Raw genomic sequence first — 22,417 nt, 5'->3', positions numbered from 1 at the left:
GCCGCTGAGCTAATAGGAGAGAGGAGCAGGGCCTCGCGCATGGGCAGTAGGGTTCCCGGCGTGAAGCCGAAAGACTACACTGCCGGGTTCCCTTACCCGCAATGGCGGAGGCAGCGTAGCCTTTCAGTTTCACGCCGGGAACCCTACTGCCGACATCACTGGACTCCAGGACAGGTAAGTGTCCATTTATTAAAAGCCAGCAGTATGTGTAGCTGCTGGCTTTTAAATTTTTTTTCCTGGACCTCCTTTTTAACTAATAGACATGCCTTAAAGGGGTTGTAAAGGTTCGTCTTTTATTTTCTTTTTTTGTCTTAATTTGTCTTTGTTTTCCACTTTATTTTCTTTTAAAAAAATTGTATAGTTACATACAAATGATATAAATTGTCTTAGTACAGTTATATTAATATGTGTAATTAAACATACATTATGTATATACAGTGAATTAACATATCCCATCCCCCCCCCATCCTACCCCCCCTATAAATATTGTGACATATTACTTTTACTGCCCCAGAATAGGAGCAGGGATCTTAATCTAGGTTATCCTTTTATTAGTTAGAGGAGAAGAAAAAAACAAAAATCATAGAGAGGAACCGAGCCAGACCAGAACAAAAGAAAACAGGGGAAAATTGTTTCCTCCCTGTCCTTAGACTCTCATAATTGTAGGGAAGATTGTCGGCATTGAGGGTGTAGGGGGTATCAAACCCCCTATGAGAGCTATCTCTACAAAGGGAATCCCATTTCACTCAACCAAGGCCCCCACAATCTTGTGAATTTATTGTAATTTCCTTGTTTAATAAAGGCCACCCTCTCACACCAGATCAAAGCATTGATCGTTTCAACCCAATTCTCTTTATTTTCTAAATAGGTTCCTTTAAGCTAGTGCATTGTTGGTTCACTAACCTTTTCTTTCGATTTCCCTTCTAAATGCTTTTTTTCTTTGTTTGAATTTCTCACTTCCTGTTTGTCCTCAGTAAGCTTTCCACCATCATCTGAGCGGTGGAAAGTCATTTAGAACAGCTTACTGAACACCTTAGGCCCTGTACACACGGTCGGACCAAACCGATGAGACTGGCCCGTCGGACCGCTTTCATCAGTTCACCTCTGAAGTGGCCGTACGGCCTGATATGTGTACACCATCAGTCCAAAAGCCGATCAGGTCAGAACGCGGTGACGTCAAACACACGACGTGCTGAATAAAACAAAGTTCAATGCTTCCAAGCATGCGTCGACTTGATTCTGAGCATGCGCGGGTTTTGAACCAATGCTTTTCTGTACTAACCATCGGTTTGGTCCGATGGGGCAGCGGTCCATCGGTTCGGTTTTGAAGCATGTTTAGAAATTTTGGACCGAAGGAAACCAGACTGATGGCCTATACACACGGTCGGTTTGGTCCGATGAAAATGAACTTCGGTTCATTCTCATCGGACCAAACCGACCATGTGTACAGGGCCTTAGGCTGCATTCACACCTGAATGCGGCGTATGTTACCGCGATTTGCCGTGACAAATTGCAGCGTTTTGTCCCGCAATTTGCCGCGTCAAAACGCGGCGTTTTTTAAGCTTAACATACGCCGGAGGGGTGATCAACATTGTCGGTTATGCCGAACGCTGAAAGCCGCCTGAAAAAAAGGTCCGGGACTTGTTTTGAGCTTCAGGCGTACGGCGTTCAGCGTGGAGATGTGAACCATCTCCATAGCCGACAATGTTAAATCACCCCTCCAGCGTATTGCAGGCTGCAATAGCGTCGCGCTACAGGCGACAATACGCCTAGGTGTGAATGGAGCCTTACTGAGGAGGAACAGGAAGTGAGAAATTCAGACAAAGAAAAAAAACATTTAGAAAGGTAATTGAAGGAAAAGGTAAGTGAACCAACAATGCACTAGCTTAAAGCAACATATTTAGAAAATAAAAAACGAACCTTTACAACACCTTTAAGTCCAACCTGAATGCCTGCCAGGGTTTGCCTTTGTTGATACATTTGATAAGCAAATATAGTAATCCTGGGACAGTGCACAATTTATATGCAATATATTAAACTTTGTTGGGGGGTTTAGATATGCTTTAATTTATACATGTGGCTTTTATATGTTTTAAATATTATCTTATATTCTCAAATGTGTAGAAGAAATACAACACATGTAATATATATATATATATAGTTTATTTTCTATACAGATACCAAAAATACTTTGCAGAGAAAGCAAGTTAAGTCTTTTAATATCAGATCTGTACATTCTAGCAAGACACTATTTAAAAAATAATAATTTACGGGTACAGTACATAACATTATGGACAGAATATTTGCAGAAAGTCTATTGTTTTACTTATTCATCATAGTGTAGAAAGTACTAAAATAATGCAGTGACTAAGTTATACATTAAGGTGCAGTTCACCTGTGTATTTAACCTATTTTGGTCACAGTTGCCAGTCCTATGGTCCATTGAAAAAAATTAAATAAAAAAATATTGTCACTTAGACAGAAAATTAACATTTCTTTTTACCTTTTGTCATTTGTATTATGACTTCTGTGTGGCTCGATGCACTACTTGTGCTGTCAGTGTTGGCTTTTTTTTTATCTGTGCCCTAGGGAACTGTAGCTGTTTACTGTGAGCTGGTGTGACCGCACTAGCCTGTCCAGTATTCAAGTCCTTTCTTCCATTAATGGAACAATGTACACTAGAAAATACATCCTAATTTACAGATGAATCCATAAAATGACTGACCTGCATTGTGTATATGGGTCAGGTTCAATGTAAAATAACCAACGTTTGGACAAAAAAAAAGTTCAGGTCTCATTTGAAAGAGAGCAAGTAAAATCTGACCACATGATATACATCTGCCAATATACAATGTATATGGTCATAATGCCATTTTAGATTTTCCTCCACTCAATTTATTTGATCTTTAGGGTATCCAGATTGATTTATATGGTTATAGCCGTAGACTCATCTAGATTGGGTAGCCTAATGTTCCCCGTATGTTTCAGGTTTAGGGAAAGGTTGCTTTAAGGGCCAGTTCACACCAGATGCAGTTCCGTGTGCATTTTTTCTGCACAAAATGCATGCACAGTGTTTTCCATGTATTCCAATGGCTCCAGTTCACACCATGCAGTCAGTTTCTGCACTGGAAACTGACTGCATGGTGTGAACTAGAGACAACTGGAGCCATTGGAACACATGGAAAACACTGTGAATGCATTTTTAGTGCAGAAAAAATGTGCACGGAACTGCGTCTGGTGTGAACTGGCCCTTAAAGTTGCCCATAGATGTTAGATGGCAGTTGTACATTGACCCCCAATGTCCATTCCCCACCCCCAATGTCCCCAACCCTCACCTTCTTAAAAAAGTGATTGGTGGCAGAGCTTTGTGAAATTTATAACTGATGTGGTAGGTATACAATCTCATATACTTAAAATAAAAACATGAATTTAAGAATTTCCAAACACCTTGAGGTGCCAGACAGTGAGCTTTTACCTTCTATTGTTCTTGTGCATCAGGTTGCTATGCGCAGCACAGGTATTTCTTTGGGATATGAAGCAATTAAGGCTTCCAGATCACATTAAAAGTCAATGGGGGTTTATCTACAAGTGCAAACTACGGGCCAGATCCACGTAGCGGATCTTAATTTTATTAGAGGCAAGTGCTGTATTCACAAAGCACTTGCCTCTAAAGTTACGGCGGCGTAGCGTAAATCTGCCGGGGTGTGGGCGCGGAATTCAAATGTTAAAGATGTGGGCATGTTTTATGTTAATTTTACTTGACCCGGCGTAAATGACGTTTTTTTCTGAACGGCGCATGCGCCGTCCGTGGGGGTATCCCAGTGCACATGCTCGAAATTAACCCGCAACAAGCCAATGCTTACGACGTGAACGTCATTCTACGCAAAGCCCTATTCGCTAACGACTTACGCAAACAACGTAAAATTTTCAAAATTCAACGCGGGAACAACGTCCATACTTAACATAGGATACGCCTCATATAGCAGGGGTAACTATACGCCGAAAAAAGCCTTACGGAAATTACATAAAAAAATGCGCCGGCCGGACGTACGCATGTCGTGGATCGCCGTATCTAGCTAATTTGCATACTCGACGTGGAAATCGATAGAAACGCCACCTAGCGGCCAGCGTAAATATGCACCTTAGATCCGACGGCGTACTAAGACGTACGCCAGTCTGATCTAGCCCAGCTTCAGGCGTATGTTGTTTTGTGGATACAAAACAAAGATACGCCGGAGCAAACTAGAAGTTACACGGCGTATCAATAGATACGGCAGCGTAACTTCTTTGTGGATCTGGCCCCCCAAGTGCAAAGTGCACTTGAAATTGCACTGAAAGTGCACTTGGAAGTGCAGTCGCTGTAGATCCGAGGGGAACAAGCAAGGAAAAAAAAAACAGCATTTTAGCTTGCACATGATTGGATGATAAAATCAGCAGAGCTTCCTCTAATTTCAGATCTACCCCTCAGCAACTGCACTTCCAAGTGCACTTTGCATTTATAGTTTGCACTAGTAGTGCAAAGTGGATTTGCCTTTCATAAATAACCCTCAATGTAAAGATATATGGTCTTTTTAGAGGGCCAGTCAACACAAAATTGTTATTGTAATTCTAGATTAATCTTGGACTCCAGTTGCAAGATCTCACTGTCATATTTCATTTCCTCCATCATGGAGTCTCTCTACTACTGTTCTAATAATGACAATTTCCACTCTACTATTGCAACTTTCTTAATGTGTACATAAAACCTATCAAAGAACTTCTCTTATCTGCTCCCTTTTACTCTTTTAAAATATACCACTGATAGAGTTGTGTTATACATTTTTAAGAAATACAAAACTTGTTGATCCTATTTATCCTGCCAGTACTTCAGTGCTGTCCTGAGTCTCCACAATCCGCAGTGTTATCTCAAGCACTATTAATAACTCTGCTGACTTCTTGTCTGTAAACTACAGAACACCTTCCTCCTAGGTTATAGAAATAAGAGGGGATATGTTCAGTAGTCCCAACACACTTCCTGACCTAAAGTGAACCCTGCTTCTTCAAAGATACAGTGAATGCTGTCACCCTATGGCGGGAAGTGTGTTGCAAGCAGGTTCACCAGGTGATATTGGGAAAAAAAGAAAACTAAAGCCCCGTACACACAATCGGAAGTTCCGATGGAAAAAGTCAGACAGACCTTTTGTACATCGGAAATTCTGAATGTGTGTATGCTCCATCTGACTTTTTTCATCTGAGTTTAGATAGAGAACATGTTCTCTGTTACTGCAATGGTATTCCGTCGGAATTCTGATGGGAGTTTGGCCAGATCGTGTGTACGGGGCACAATGCCGCCACCACTTCCAAGTGAGCTGAAAAATTATTACATTTTTGTTCTTGGGTTTATATACACTTTAATGTGAAAGTAGTGAATGCTCCAAATGGGGAGAGTGTGACCCCCCTCAGGGTAGCAGCAATGAGAGAGGGGAATCCAAGGACTTATGTACAGAGATCTTTCCACTAGATTCTCCAATTCAGTGTTTCCCAAAATGGTCCTCATGTCCTACCAACAGTACAGATCATCACACAAAGGTAAAGATGGCGTAAGTAACCAGTCTCTTACAGCTACCTTTGTAGACCTATTTTAGCTGAACGCCGGTGCCTCCCAGCCCTATAAGAGATTTCTGATGCCAGGGGAAAGGTTTCTGATCAGGTGACCGCCATTATGCAAGAATGGGCTGCCATAAGTCAGGATGTGGCCCAGAAGTTGACTGACAACATCCCAGGGTGGATTACAGACGTCTTGAAAAAGAAGGGTCAACACTGCAAATATTGACTCTTTGTGTTTTGTCAATAAAAGCCTTTGACACTTATGAAATGCTTGTAATTATACTTCAGTATACCACAGTAACCTCTAACAAAAAGGTTTAAAAACACTAAATCAGCAGAATTTGTGAAAATTAATATTTGTGCCAATCTCAACATTTTTGCCCATGGCTGTAGACTAAGCACAAAGTAAAAGTGTCTTCAGGTTGTGCCGTTCTACAACCTGCAGAGGGCACTCTTGCTGCTCTACAAAAGATTCAAGACTTTCCAGCAACACTTCTTTTTTCTAGTGAAATAAAAAGCAGCTGTTCATGGACAGCAATAAGTAAACAGCAACTGGAGGTTTAAACAGGAATTTAAACTTGCTGTTTGAGGAAATGTATTCCACGGTTTCTTGCTGAATGATGTGATCCTACATTATTTTGCAACCCTAGCTGCTTAGTCACAAGTGACTACTGTTTCCTTGCCATGGCCTAATGTTGAGGGTTAATTTATAGTTTGTGTTACATGTGGACATGCATTAATATTAAAAGGAACACAAACACTATTTATACCACAATCCCCAGAGTCTAATGCAGTTAGCTATCGGTTATTTTCTTTGCAGCATGCTATAACTTGCCAATATTTAATGCTTACTGCATGAGCAAAAATAATTCAGTGTTCATGTGACTTTATTTAGCAAATGTTACTAATATGAATTTGTTACATGGCGTCTGGCAATGAGAAAGATCTAATTCTATTTAGCCTTCAAAAAGTCAATATATATATATATATATATATACACACACATCAAGCTGTGTAAAGCAGAATCTAAAAACAGCTGGACTTTCTCAATAAAGCGTTCTTATTCTAAAGTGCAGTCAGCCATTGCAACCAATTGTAATTCCTTTTTAGTGACCTGACTTCAGCAAAGAGAATTCCAGTTGGTTCTGCACGGCACCATTAGCACACCAGACCTCATCTCTATTGAATAAGGTCCAGTCTGAATTATTATATGTGCAATCATAAGTGTCCTTTCAAATCAGATCTGCTATAAGTTTTTAAGGTGAATTCGAATGAAAACATAATATAAGTGTATGAGCAGGTGGATTTAGGTTGAATATGTATTTTATTCGGTTATGAAAACCAGAACCTGGAAGAATGGCTCTACCCTCAACACAAGGGTATGAAATCATACATAGCTGTAAAAAAAGACATGTCTATGGGTAGGTGGATTTAAATGGAGATATGTCCATTTAGATTAGACTACTATACCATCAGGCCTGATAAAAAAAACAAAAAACTAGTCCCTTTTCCAGTTTTTCAGACTGTGATGCGATCGACTGTAGGAAAACAATGTGAATGGATGCATGTCCATTTACATCCTCCAGCCCATAGGCTAACATGGATCCGTTACAAGCTGCAGGTCAAAAATGAATGGACATAGATGCGACAAAAATGACATCCCTTGCATTCTGACCAGATTCAGCAGGGGACCTGTGCATGCATCACTGCTGACTGAAATAATTGACTCTCACATGAAAGGGCCCATAAAACTAATGTATAGTTCTATCCATTGAGAAAAAGTAAGTGGACAGAAACGGTTCAAGTATTCTTTCTGCCCTGACCTAAACAATCCCACCCTCCCCATAGAAATGTATATTTACCGAGTTCTGATGCTCAGGGCCTTTGCTGTTTGTTTAGATCCAGCAGTGAAAGGCTCCCTTTTCTGGCCGTGCTTGTGCAGTACAGGCCCCTAGACCTTGATGGGTCCATCTCCTGGCTGGAGATGTAGGTGAGCCCTATAGAACTCTATGGGGCAATAATGTACAAGTGAGGCCAGAAGAGGGAGCCTTTCACTGCTGGATGTAAACAAACAGAGGCCACAGGTGTCAAAGTATACATTTGTGGGATTGTTTAGGTCAGGACAAAAAGAATAAGTGTACTTATGCTTTAGGAATTTTCTGGTTGCTCTGCAAATTGATTGATAGATCTTTTTTAATACTCAGCTGATTGAAAGGAACACAGCTTCATGTTATTTTCTAAGCTCAATATACTTTATCTTTGCTAACTGAACAGTCGTTATTCCTTGACTAAATCAATGCCAGTGTGTTGATGCAGTCCATCCATGATGCCCATCTATCTCAATAGTCTTAGGTCCCATGCACACAGGGTTTGCTCAGCTCTCCTAAACGCCTTTCCTGCTGGCAGCAGCGTTTTGGCAAAAAAAAAAACTTGATTCATGTATACACATCTAGACATGTTTAGACGCATTAAGCACTTGGCATTATTTCATTTAATTGGCCTGAATAATAATTCATTCTGGCCATTGAAATTAATTAACGCGCAAAAACTTGATGCTGGCTGAACACTACTGCTCCTGGATGCACTGGTAGTGGGGTTTTATTTCTGCCTCTAAATGCATATGTGTACATGGACACAGGCTAACATGGTTGGGCGTTTAGAGGCAGGGGGAAAAAAAATGCCAAATGCCCCCAAAAGCAGCGTTTTTAACACTCGGTATGCATGAGGTGTAATTGATAGCAGTCACCACCTTCAGGGGTTCTAGAGAAGAAATGCCATTTGTGAAGGCAGTGAGGACTATTAAATACTTTGGGTCCATATAGATAAGAAGGCCCCATTCACACGGGGTGGACTGTGGCTGCGATCATCTTGCTCAGCAGGGGATCTGTCCACTGATCCCCGCTGAGCAGGTGGATGATAGGTCCGTGTCCACTCCGCTTATGCAGAACAGACACAACCTGCTTTCCTTTATGGGTGGCCAGATGTAATTGGACCACCTGCCGTTGACACTCGACTGCCATCCGATCCATTGGACGCAAGGGGGACATCTCTTTTTAGCAGACTGGATCGGATTGGATGTAAACAGGCACATGTCCGTTTACAACCACCACTCCATAGAGAAAAACTGAGGATTCAATCTAGGCTACCTGAAAAACGGACAGGCGGACATGTAAAAGGGGCCAAAGAGCCAATATCTCCATACCTGCTATCTTGAAAAGAATGTCTTAAAGCCTTTAACCGCTGACTGCAGAGCTTCATTCATCTATATGATGAGTAGAGGTTACCAAAAGGCACAACCATGTACAAAGATCAGGAGACCAATAATAGAATTTAGGTCTCCCCCCTTCCCTTCTCTTCTCTTTTCCTTTCCCACCTCTCTCATTCTCTTCCCCTCCCACTTTTCTGTGTGTATTCAAAGTGTGTTATGGAAAGTTAAATGAGGCATCAGTCTCGAGGAAATGTACGCTACATATCCTACTAGAGACACTGTTAGTCTATGTGATGCCATGGTTCACAGAAGGACCCTCCTTTCAGGGTTCTAACATTTGCTTGCTGGTCGATGGTCTAATTTTAATTCTGCCAAAGTCTGCTTGCCATATTTGTACCAATGTTCTGCTGTTTTATTTTTCTAAAAATGTATTTAAAAAAAAGAAATAGAATTTATTTAACATTTTTTGGTTCTCTGACGTCCAGACCTGAGCTTACATAGTGTTGCTGACAGTAACCACCGTCCCATCACTGAGATGAACAGAGATCTGCAAACAGTCACTGATAGTTGTTTGAGTCTGTGCAGGCAATCTGGCTCTTTCTTTTAGTAGAAGAGCACCCTTCTAGTTTATAGCAAAAAGAATGTTAAACTTAAACATACTATCGATCATTAAGGTATCTCTGAAAGAAACATACACAAATGCTTCCAGGTCTCAGAGTTAGATGGAATTTTAATTTACTGATACAGTTAGTGCTATATGGGAGTAGGACAGATATTCTGAAAGTCAGTGAATATGTGTCACTCAGCTAAAGGTATACAATAAAATACATTTAGCTTCTTAAGTCGTATATATTTGTGTAAATGTTTGACAAAGTGTATACTGTTTAGCTTGGTGTTCTGGGTTTCTTAATGGCTCAACAACTCTGCCCACAAATGATAATGCAAACATCTTACATTTTCTGCAATATTAAGTCTAGATACTTCCTTATAAGAGAAAAACAGGATGTTTTCCTTTATGCACTTGATACATGGACAACTTCTTCAGGCTGACACTAACCAGACTGCAGGTTTGGATACATTTGCAAGACAAATGTATGGATAATTTTCCTGCTATACAAACACCGCTGTTCAGTCGTTTTTAAAGCATCTTTCATTGCTGTTCTTTCAAACACACAGAGAGGAAGTTCTAAGACCGGAGTAGATGGAATCTGGAGCAGCTGTACATGGAAACCAATCAGGTTTAATTTTGAAAGGTTAACTGAACAAGCTGGACCTCTAAGCTGATTGGTTGCCATGCATGGCTACTTTATTTTTCGAAAATTCCCTCACATTTGGCTAGAGCACGGACACAGCCTCCTACATTATTACTGTTTTTATGGTGTGGATAGAATGCGCAAACCAATGCAATTACTTGTTTTACCATTTGGTTGGATTGGCTCAGCTAAGGGAGGCTGATGTATAAAGACAGTGGGAATGGAAGGTACAATTATTAAGAACTACCAGCAAAATTCAGCTGTGAAAATCACCCGAAGCTAGCTGTTGAAGTGACCATAGCAGATGTTGATAGCAGACAGGTGCATTGCAGGGTACATACTCTTTTTTCCATTGGGCACTACTTATTAATCTACCCTTTAGCCTTCAATCTTTAGCCTTTAATTTACCCTTTAATCTACTATTATGCCCTGTACACACGATCGGTTCGTCTGATGAAAACGGACCGATTTCATCGGACGAACCGATCGTGTGTGGGCCCCATCGTTTTTTTTCCCATCAGTGAAAAAAAATAGAACCTGTTTTAAAATTCTCTGATGGTTAAGAAAACGATAGAAAAAAATGATCGTCTGTGGGGAAATCCAATGGTTAAAAATTCCAAGCATGTTTAGAATCAATTCAACGCATGCGCGGAAGCATTGAACTTCATTTTTCTCTGCACGTCGTTGTGTTTTACGTCACCGTGTTGTACACGATCGGATTTTTAACTTATGGTGTGAAGGCAAGACTGATGAAAGTCGGCTTCATCGGATATCTGATGAAAAAATCCATCGGTCCGTTTTCATCGGATGAACCGATCGTGTGTACGTGATACTTAAAGTGCAAGTTCACCTTTTGGAACATGTTACACATATCACCCATATTTAGGGACAAACATGTTTCAGCAGGAGGGAGGGCATCTTCTCCGGGTGCATGCTGTCAAATCCCCCCCCCCCCCACAAAAAAACCGCAGACACGTCATTTATTCACAGTCCTCTGTGAATGGAAAACAAGAAGTCTTGACAGCTTTTGTGGCTGTCGGCTTGTAGTTTCAATGAATTACAATGGCACTGTTGGTTTATTCTCTCTTCCCGTCAGTGTATATCTGCCTGCCTGTACGAGGTACGAGCAGACAGATACACTAAAGTCTGCAGGAGTCCTGCATGGCACCTGTGATCTGCTGATCGTGATGTAATGCTTTGCAGGCTTCAATTAAAAAATAAAAAATAAATGCAAAGTTTTCTACCTGCAAAAAGATTTGCATTTATTTATTGTGTTTTTAAGGTGAAGCTCCTATTTATTTGTATGTGGCAGGTTCATGGAGCTCAGGATGCTAACATGATGTTGCAAACATTTCCCATTAGTCAGCCAAAATGTTAATATCAGTTTGTGGCATAACTAAGCTGTGTGCTTATGCAGCTGAAATATTTTTTTTATTTTTCAGTTTCACAATCCTTTGCATGCAGTCTGAGCTATGGGGCTAACCTAAAACCACTAAACTTTCCAGAATGGGCCTAGCTACATTAGTGATTTTTGATTGTGGTGCCATTTTTGACTATCAACGGCAGAATCTTCTATTACTAATCTCTAATTCTATGGTAATGGACACTCATCAGACCCACTCCACATTAGCCAACATATGTGATCATCAGATGTTAAAAGTGTATCACAAATAGTGATGAGCTTAGGCGTGTTTGGAGTAGGAGGAACCCAACCTACATACTGTATGAAGAAATGTTGTCCCCTGTATGAACCAGTAATCTGCGGCCAGGGCATCCCTTGCCCCACATATACAAAGGGTGAATGTGAATACATGTGAATGTATTATGTGATCACCAGATGTTAATAGTGTATAACAAATAGTGATGAGCTCAGGCGTGTTTGGAGTAGGAACCCAACCCACATACTGTATGCAGAAAAGCTGTCACCTGTATGGGCCAATAATCTGTGGCCAGGGCATTCCTTGCCCCACATATACAAAGGGTGTCTATACATGTGAATGTAGGGTGGAGAATGTCACAGATTCTTGGCAGGCTACTATACCTGGGTTCAGATCCTAGTACAAACATGCTCAAGCTCATTACCTATCACAAAGTATTCAACTTGTCCTGGGTCGGTTAAGTGAACCGATCCTAATTGTACCACAGTACAGTTCTATGTTTAGAGTCTGGTCTGTTAGAACCATGTACGGTTGCCGATTATTTAATATGGAAGGAACACCAATCCAGGCTGCTCTGCCCTAATTGCTACAAGAAGAATTTCAATTGGACTACTAAAACAAGTGCTACACAAGGACCCTATGCAGAATGGTTCCACAAAGATGAAGATTTTAAATTTTTCCTGTGGCTTTTTTAATTTAGAGACACCGGACATCATAAAAATATGATTGCTGTGTGAAAAAGGTTGGGGTCTTCTGAACTAATAACAGGGTTATGTTCTATAGGCAATTTACATACAATCAGTGTCCAGTAGAAAGCCTTAGCATGCTGTAGTTGTAAAGATTATTGGCTCTGCTGCCCAAAGCTTCTGAAGAAGCTGCAGAGCTGAAGAGGTTAAGAAAATGAAAAGAAAAGTCACATTCTCGACTATTTAATGCAGACAAGACTGTTGCTTAAACATGTATGTGAGATGACTGACTATTAGTGTTTGAAATGATCTATTTTCATTAGCACAGCTGGATGTTATACTGTGGCCTGCCAAGAAAATCTCTCAGAAATGTGTGCGGTTACTTCCTCTTCCGATTGCAATTTTACAGCCAAAACCAACAAGAATTTAAAGAAATAAAAATACAGCCGGGAGGACCTGATGTGTTGTGAGATGATGAAGAGCATAAATTGATTTCTAGAAACTTCTCTCTGCCACTTTCAATTCACAAACTGAATCCTCCTCCGTAGAAAGAGAATTGTAGTTTACCTCGTGTCTATACGGCTGAACTCTTCTACTTAAAAATACTCGTCGCTTGGTTGATCCAATACTATCAATACTTTCTGTATCAGAGCCTGGAGATTAGGGATTCTGCCTTCACTTAAGTGGCTACGTGTTGGTTTCTGGACTCAGAAAGACAGACAGGCAACTAACATTTTCAGAAGGAGGTGAGCAGTGCCAGTTTACAGATTTCTTCTAGCTGGCTCCAGCAAACAAACTCCACATTGCTGGGGTATTTAGCAATCAGCCTTTTTGGAACAGAGATATGTTCAAAGCTCTGCAAGATCTCAAAAGAACTGCATTGATATAGTAGCAATTTAGTAGGACTAAACTGGAGAAACATTGGATTGAGAATAGGAAGAACCAGGCACCTGTACAAAGTTAAACACAGCTTTGTGGGCTGAAATGACACCAATAAAATGTACCTTTTTGGTGACGTGATCAGAACTGTCTAGGGGGTTGGTCTAGGAAAGGGGTCTTCAAACTTTTCAAACAAAGGGCCAGTTTATTGTCCTTCAGAATTTAGAAGGGCCGAATTGTGGCCAGTGGGGGCGCAGAAAATGTCCCAGGCCCAGCATCAGTGAGAATAAATATGGCCTCAGAGTTGGTGGTCAGTAGGAGGAGGATGAGTAGTGCCCCTATCAGTAGGAGGAATAGTATCACATCATTGGTATAAGTGGAAGAGACAGTGCCCCCTTGTTGGTGTCAGTGGGAGGAATAGTGCCTCATATCGATTTTCTTTCCTGCAACTCCGGGAAGCTGTCCGCGCTGGGAGAACACAGTGATTATTGTTAGCGGCTATAACGGCCTCTAGCAATAATTGCATGTAAAATCCAACAGGCTTGTTGTATCCAAGTTGACCAATTGATTTGTCAAACTATTTATGGCTGGCTTTACTCTTGCTAGGTTCAATGATCATATTCACTGCTTACAAAATTTCTGTTTCCACTGTGTGAAAGTCAGTGCTGGGACAAGGTCCCTTTTCAACCAAGCCAAAAAGGCCAAAGTGTATACCTCCCCCCACCCCCTCATCCGCTTTGATTTACTGTGGTAGCATAAGTTACAGCTCCTGCTCTTTTTGCGTCCCCCTCCTGCCAAAATACCCAAGGTGGCTGCCATTCGTTTTTTTTACCTACCCTTGCCTGACTTTGGTGCTAGTTTTCTCTTGTTTAAAATCAGAACAGAACATATGCATGGCTAAGCACAAGCAACAACATACTGCATGACCATTTATACATAGGCATGTTCCATCTAGACCAGTGGTTCTCAACCTGGGGGTCGGGACCCCCTAGGGGGTCGAATGACGATTTGCCAGGGGTCACTGAATCCTGGGCTGTTCCTGAAGCCCAGACTTATCGCCCAGCCCTTTCGCTGCCCAGCTGGGCTGTCCCCGGAGCCCAGCGGCTGCCCACTCAGCCTTTTTTGCAGCCGCCCATTCAGTTCACGGCATGGCTGGGGGCCAGAGACTAGAGGTCAGCTGACTGGTGTGGAATGCGAAGTCGGAGGGGCTGGAAGGGACCCCATCTACTGATTTTACTGTTAGGGGTCCCCACAACTAGGGAAATTTTATCAAGGGGTCACGGCACTAGAAAGGTTGAGAACCACTGATCTAGACTAAAACAAATGTATTCTGTACTTCAAAGGGGTCTCTGTATACATAGATAACGCAGCATCATATAATAGTGTAGGCATCTGCTACAAAGCAGTTTCTAGTTACGGTGAACAGGACAGGATTGACCAAGGACTGGCTTAGCACTGTGTGTCTGTGATCCATACATACTCGCATACTGTTACTATGAAGTTAGATACTGGAGGTTTCAGGCAGTGCGGTATTTGAATTTTATACACACAATTTTTCATGTTGCATGTATAATAAACGACACATTCATTATATGAGGTGTTCTTTACAATATACAAACTCTACATTATCTCCTATATTCTCAGCATACATTCCTTTCTGTACATCTGTCAGATAGATAGAAATAAAAAAGTTTTGTGTAAGAAATGTACTGTGAGACTTTCTGCATTTAAAACAATGCAGAGAGTCGTGGTGCTTATGTCAAACAATAAAACTGGAGCGATTGTCCTAACTAATACCCATTCTACCCCACAGTTAGGCTGCTTAGGCACTTGTGACATTGTTATAATAGAAAATGCTACATCTCCAAGTGCTGACCTCAGCAGCCATAGGCCTTGAACACCTGGTAGTGGTGGATTAGGTCTTTTTCCATCAGGACTTTGTGCTGTCACTGCATTATGGACATACTGTAAAGACTTGGGTGCCAATTTCAGTGCACTAATAAAATGGCACTGAGCAATGCCAAACGTCTCATCAAAGACAAAGGACTTTGTTGGGTGCAGGTGGCATCTAGCGAACACAAGCTCGATCCATCTGAGAAGTCATTATCCATCACTAGCAGTGTGTAGAAGGCCTAACCTAACATGCAGCCCATAATGTTACTGTGAACATGTGCTCATGTGAAATTCCTGAATGACAATACAACCAGTTGTTCAAGAGTCTATAATCAAGTAATCCTCCAGACACCAATAAGATTGTTTGATTTCAGAGATGCATTTTAATGCTCAGTGCACCTCAATGCTGTAGACACAGCTTGTACTTCTACAACAGGTGCAAATTGCAAACAATAAAGATCTCTTATTTGTAAATGCTACTGCTTTAGTGCAATAACCCATAACAGATAATCCATTGTACGTTGGTATGGCTTTAGCAGACTGTATGATTACTGGTTACCAGTATGAATTACACAGAACAAGAATTAGACATGTGCAGAGTGAAAAATAAATGCTTTGCTTCAATTCATTAACCAATTTTGTTTTGTTAAATCCGTTTTTGGATTTGTTTAGTTTTGTTTTGTTTATTCATTTTCGAATTTGATAAAAAAAAATCCAAATTTGACTGAATTCATAAAATGCGAATCGACATTCGAATGTGGCTGCCAACTTTTTCACATCTAAAAATGTCAATATGTTCACATTTCATATTCATTTCCAAATTTAAATCGAATTAGAATTTTGTTATTTTGGACGAATTTCGTTTAGTTATTTTGGAGAATTTGTTTACATTCGTTACTATTGTGATGAGGAATTCGGATACATTAAATTTTTGATTCGGAACAAAACGGATTGCACATGTCTCACAAGAACTCTTTACTGGTGTAGGCCAGCACGTTCCAGTGTGTAATTCCACCTTTCACAAGGTGTGTACTGCTACTCTTCTTTGTGTGCATTACAGCTAGAAAAAGTATTTGCAGGCCACAACATCGAACTATAGACAGAATAGATTCCCCTATCGACCAACGTTCATAGGGGCTTGATGTCTTTTGAGTAGCAAACTAAATGATATGGTTGTTCTGCTCAGTTGTTGAGCAGTAAATGTAACACCTGCAGTCAAGGAGGCTTACAAGTTACAGATAAGTAAATTCTTGAGACCAGGTTGTGCAAATAAACAATTTATATTAGGGCCCAGCTACGGTGGGGTTAGTGTCCTGTGGTTGCTTGGCTGCTGCATGGGTCCTGTTGACACATATCCTCTGTAATCTTTGGCCCATGCAGCCATGCCAAGTGATGAATTCAAGGCAATAACCACGGAGTAACCAGCCTAAGGCACATTTAAATATCAAATTTTTCACAGATTGTTGTATGAAAGAGTATACTAAAAATATGATATCTCTTTTTTTTCATTGGCTGAAAAAATCACATCATGGCTGCACCTCTATGCCCTGACAACAAATAATCCTATTATGGTGAGGAAGTGCTATGCGTTTTTTATCATTTAGTGCCTGATAATACTAAGCAGGCTATAGTTAGACATACTAAGGACAGAGCTTTCAAATAGTAACAACAATGACATACTGATGATGACGCAGGAACAGGCCAGTAGTTGGACAGTCTTGGTCATTATCAGGTATGTGTAACATGGAAGAATGTCACCACTCCATCCACTCCATAGCATTGGAGTAGAACACTTATAAGTAATTACCTTTTGTAAACAGTAACAGGAAAACAAGCTCATAAATTGCTCACAACTTAACCCTTCGCTGCTTCCAGGGCCATCCTAGGCCTAGTGTGCAGAAGAAAGAAGGGCCCTTTAACAGGCCTAATAGAATAACACCCAGAGGGGATGTACACTTTCACTCATCCCTGCAACATAATAATAAAACAGAAACAGGTTAAACTCTTGGCTTGTTTGCATGTGTTAAGGCTTTTGTGACTGTAGAAAAGTAAACGTGTCAGTTCAGCATGTACAGCACACTACCGCATTGTCATAGAGGCGTGTAAGGATTGTCTATTGCCCGTATGTGGCCCCTTGAGGAAGAATCCATTTCATAGTCAGATTCCCTCTGACGACTTGTTTGGGCCCTGCTGGACTCACTCAGCAAAAAGTTCCGGGCCAGTTCTTCTGGAGGGGGTACCAAATGGAAAATCTGTTCAGAGTAGGAGCTGGGGTGAAGGTCATCTGTGAAGGGGTGTTGCCCCAAGCTGGCCTGTGGGGAGATGCTACGATCTGAACTTGACCTCTGGATTGGCAATGGGAACAGTAATGTGCTGACTGTGGGGTTCTGGTCTGAAAGAAAAGAAGAAAGGGTTAACTAGCAAGCAATCATTAGCCTAACTGTCTTTATAAAAATAAAAGTTTATGGAAACCATTTTTCAGTTTTTATTAAACCTTGCATTGTTGTTAGATTAACATTTAATATGTCAATGTGCGGCAGGGGAAGGAATGCTAATGTTGTTATATTAGGTCATTTAAGGTAATGTTCAGCTTCAGTAAAAGAGGAAGAAAGCATCTCTCAGCAATACTTAGTGACAGTGTATCCAGGAAATATTACAAATAGAGGGGAAATCTAGATGTATATATATATATATATATTCTGGTGCTTTTGGCATGGTCACAAAGGTTCTGAGCAGGCGGAGGAAGTGAACACAGTGAGTCTAAAATGTGGTAATGGTCAACTTATGAGATGGAGAGCGATGGAGCACAACAGATCTCTACTTGGGATTCAATAATGAATCATTGATAAAATAGTCACAATGTAACTGTAGCTAATTGAAAAACAAAATGGTTTTACTTGTTAAGCTGGACATAGATGGTACGATTTTCTTTCCGGCAATCACAGGTTGCAGGAAAGAAAATCACTCAATTCCCCCATCAACACAGTCAGTGTTGATGGGGGAATCCCTCCCGCGGAGCTATTGTGTTCTACTGGCAGGGGGTCACAGGGAGTCCTCCCTGCTGGGAGAACATACAATGATTATAGCGGCTAAAGCTAGCGGCAATTATCGCATTAAAGCCTACACAGAGACAGACATATGGTTGGGACCAGTTATCTTTGGATAATTAAACCAAAATGTTTGGTAAATGGTCCATTATCTCAGCAGCAATATGGGCCAGGTGCGTGCCCATGCATACCCAGATACCCAAAGCCAGATACAAGTCCAAAGGAGAACGAAGATTTGGAATCCAAGGACCTAGACTATGGAACGCTCTACCAACCAGCATCCGGTTGGAGGTGAATCGCCTGGCCTTCAGAAAAAAACTTAAAACCCATCTTTTATGAGGGCAAAAGTACAGTAGGGAAAGGATACTAAGCGCCCAGAGGCGATTCAGTTTGCATGTGTTGCGCTATATAAGTTTCTCACTCACTCACTCACATGACTATCCAGAGATGTTGAGAAGTGCCACCTAGAGTGGAGTACACGTGACCGCCAGGGTTAACCCGCTGTGGGCAGTCGAATGTAGTCAGTCTGAGAGGAAGGGTCACAGTGCAATATAGCAACGAGTGAACATCAAGTCCTGCTACAAATTGGGGAAAATGGTGACAGAGACGCATGAAATGTCGGTGCAAGTGTAAGGGATGGAAGCTTTGAGCTGAAAATGTGTTTCGGTTGCTTTCGCAAAGGGAATGGAAACGACTAAGGATGAGCCACATTCGGGTTAGCTGTCGACTAGCAGAAGCCAAGACATGATCGAGCGACTGTGGACTTTCTGTTTCCACGCCTGAATAGCGTCAAGAAAGGCACACGTTTTGCAGACATGGCGGCAATCCAAGAATGTGTAACAGTGGTTCTGTGGTCGATTCCTAAAGAGGCCTTTGCTGACAGCTTCCAGAAGCTTTATGAACATTGCCAAAAGTGTGTTGTGAAGTATGGCGATTATTTTGAAGGCCAATAAAGGTAATTTGTTTGTATCTTCATTTTGTTTGTTTTCTGATACCATTGACCAAACTTTTCAGACACACCTTGTATGTTACTCCCCGTCTCTTGTCATTTGCTGGTCCCTGCTGAACCAGCCAAGATTCAAACTGTCTACGGCCATCTTTAGGTAGAAAACCTTGTCCATTGAAGTCATTCACTTTGAAGATCTATCATCACTTCATCTTGAAAGCTGAACTCCATGCAATTTCTTTCCCCATGTAGTGAGGCTGTGCCCACACTGCATGGCTTAACTGCTCCTTTTTTTTTTTTATAGTAGAGAGAGGAGCAGAGGTATACTTACCTAATCCTCTCCTCTTCCCAGCACAAGACTGGTCCCTGCGGCTCCTGCAGCCCCTCACCCGATGCAGTCCTGTGCGGTGGACTGTTCCTGATCCCATCACGCCCATAGACCTGCTCTGGACGTGAGGACATCAGGAACAGTCCACTCCTAGATCATGGGTAGCGCTGTTTGCCACTAGAGCGCAGGATCGGGTGAGTTTACAGCTTTCTGGTCCCCTCTGGAAAAAACGAGCGCACTGCATAGGAAAACTTTTTTTTTTTTTAACCTAGCGTTGGGCTTGAAAGATTTAATCAAATGGCTCTATTTCATGCATATCTCGTTGGAAAAGTGTTGGTTTCACCTACTAATCCCTTTGAAATCTCCCTGGGAGGGCTCAGTTGTATTGAGGAACATAAAAATATGTGTCCTGTAGCATTAGGAACTTTTATATGTTAATAATTTAGTGGGTTAAAGATGGATTAGAAAAATCTAAATCTAAAGTAGAAAAGCCCATTAACGACAACTAAATGTTACTGGATGCATCCCCTTAGAATCCATTTTCTGAATAAGAAAAAACAGCACATAGATCCCTCTCCACCTTAATGAGGTGTATAAATCATCCCTGTCTTTTAGTAAAGCAGACAGAAAAGACAAGAACTTGCTGCTAGAGACATGTGGAAACAATGTGACCATTATACTGAGTGTGTAATAGTTGAAGTCATGTGAACAGTATGTACTGTACATAAAGTGTTGGGTAAACAATCTAGCTCCAACAACAAAGATACACTTTTTACCTTGTGAATGAGCAGAGGACACCACGAAACCAGACAACTTCACATCTCCAGCGGCTCCACATTCAAGTGGAATTGGGTGAAGGCGGAAGTAGTGAAGCATTTCTAAGACAGATAGGAAGCGCAGGTGCTGGACCCGGCACTGACCCCTTTCAGTCAGCGTAAGGCGTAAGTGCTGGGAAAGGAGAAGAAGGTACAACTTTCATTTACTATCCACCTATAACAATCTTTACATTCACAATGAGCGTACAACATCACGTCAGTTACTCTATGCTGCAAAGTTATCAAATGCAAGTGCGGTTATAGCCCTAAATCTTTTTTGCTTTCATTTTGCATAGAGTAGGAAAGGATTAAAGCCCATGTTAAGATTTTACTGTTGTCTGTGTCCCTGCTAGGCTATTACAATCTCTCTACATGTGTTGATGACCATTATCACTGAGATAGAAAGTGATATGAAATCCAAGTTGTAGAGGGGAAGATAAATCTTCCAATGTGGACAACTTTGTGGTTTACAACTGCCTATGAGAATTTGCCTGACTTTGTAGAGATTTCTTCTCACTCCCTGTTGTGTCTCAGATATGGGAAGTGAAGGGAAATCTCAATGTGATGCAGAAAGGGGTTTTAACCTTTCCATACTCAACAAAACATTTTTGGTTATACATTCACTTTTACGACATAACACTGCTTCCCAGTGTCCCATAAAGTGGGTTTTAATGAGTGGGAAGTGGCAAAGCTTCTCTATCATGTGACCTCTATGGTTGGCTCCCGCACAGTTTACTTAAATGGGAGCCCATCCCCCTGGGCCCCAATCAGAATCCGTGACCGACACCTGTTAGTGCCACTGTACTGTAAGATCACAGTGGGCACACCCTCAGCACACAACCTCAGGCCACGTGCCTTCTGTTGTACAGGAATGGCCAATGGATTGAAATTTAGCCAGCCTCTGTTGAACTGGATGAGTTTCAATCTATCTATAGCAAGCCTAATGCCCTGTACACAGTGGCGTAACTAGAGACTTCAGGGCCCCGGTGCAAGATATCGTGAAGGCCCCCCCCCCCCCCCCCCGAAAAGCCTGATTTTGATACTTAATTTTTCTACACTGTACAACAAAGTAAAAGGGGGGGGGCGGGTGGCTGCAGCGATGGTGCTATACTCTCCCACCACCACCTGTGCCTTTTACTGATCCCATCCCTCCACCACTGATCTCATCCCCATCGCCCCCATCACCTCTGTTGTAGAAGAGTAATAGGGGGATAGGGATGAGATCAGTGGTGGGGGGATGGGATCAGTAAGAGGCACGGGTGGTGGGAGAGGATGGCACCACCACTGTCAACCCCCCTCAAGTACCACCGCTGCCACCCCCCTCAAGTACAGTTTACCCATTGGTTGATAGATGTTACTATACGTCATTACCGCTCACTGATTGGTTGCAAGAGGTTACTGCACATTATTACAGCTCACTGATTGGTTGCTATAGGTTACTGCTTATCATTATCACTCACTGATTTGTTGCTAGAGGTTACTGCAAATGTATACTGCTCACTGATTGGTTGCTATGGGTTACTGCTTATCATTATCACTCACTGATTTGTTGCTAGAGGTTACAGCACATCATTACCGCTCACTGGGTGACAGGGCAGTATTGTGGTGTGTGATGCAAATGTTGGGTTAAAGTTGGTTGAATAACAGGATGCAGTTTGGGGTGATGTGGCAGCATTGGGGTGAGAGGCTGAGATCATATCTCCCCTATAATGATAGGGAGTAGGGTGATAGGATACTAGAGGTGGGGTACAGGAGGGATGAGGATGATAATGACAGGAGGCAGGGTGGTAGGATGCCAGATAAGGGGTACAGGGGGATGATGATGACAGGGGTGGAGTGGTAGGAGGCCAGAGGTGGGGTAGAGAGGAATGATAGGGATGTTGATGACAATGGGCGGAGTGGATGTCAGCAAAGGGGGATGATGATGACAGCGGGTGGGTTGGTAGGAAGCTGTCAGTGGGGTACAGGGAGATGATAATGATAGGGGTAGGGTGGTTGGATGATAGAGGTGGGCTACAGGGGGATCTTGATGACAGGAGGCAGGGTGGTAGGATGTCAGAGGTGGGAGGTATAGGGATGATGATGATAGTGGGTAAGGTGGTAGAAAGCTGGCAGAGG

The 22,417-nt window shown here is 41.8% G+C and overlaps 1 protein-coding gene across 2 annotated transcripts in view; it reads right to left on the bottom strand.

The window, feature by feature from the left end:
- Positions 1 to 15,522: 15,522 nt before the first annotated feature.
- The window catches only part of SH2B3 (SH2B adaptor protein 3), a 184,763-nt gene continuing 177,868 nt past the window's right edge, over positions 15,523 to 22,417 (bottom strand). For both annotated transcript variants that reach the window (XM_040346363.1, XM_040346372.1), the window contains exons 8-9: positions 20,261 to 20,432; positions 15,523 to 17,555 (exon numbers count right to left, since the gene is read on the bottom strand). In XM_040346363.1, the coding sequence (XP_040202297.1) occupies positions 17,254 to 17,555; positions 20,261 to 20,432 (474 nt within the window). In that variant the 3' untranslated portion in view covers positions 15,523 to 17,253. The remainder of the gene's footprint in view (positions 17,556 to 20,260; positions 20,433 to 22,417) is intronic.

The sequence above is a fragment of the Rana temporaria genome, chromosome 1 (genome assembly GCF_905171775.1).
Source record: "Rana temporaria chromosome 1, aRanTem1.1, whole genome shotgun sequence".
Classification (NCBI taxonomy): Eukaryota; Metazoa; Chordata; class Amphibia; order Anura; family Ranidae; genus Rana; species Rana temporaria.
Note: the sequence above shows the minus strand (reverse complement) of the source record. Positions and strands in the feature narration are given on the sequence as shown.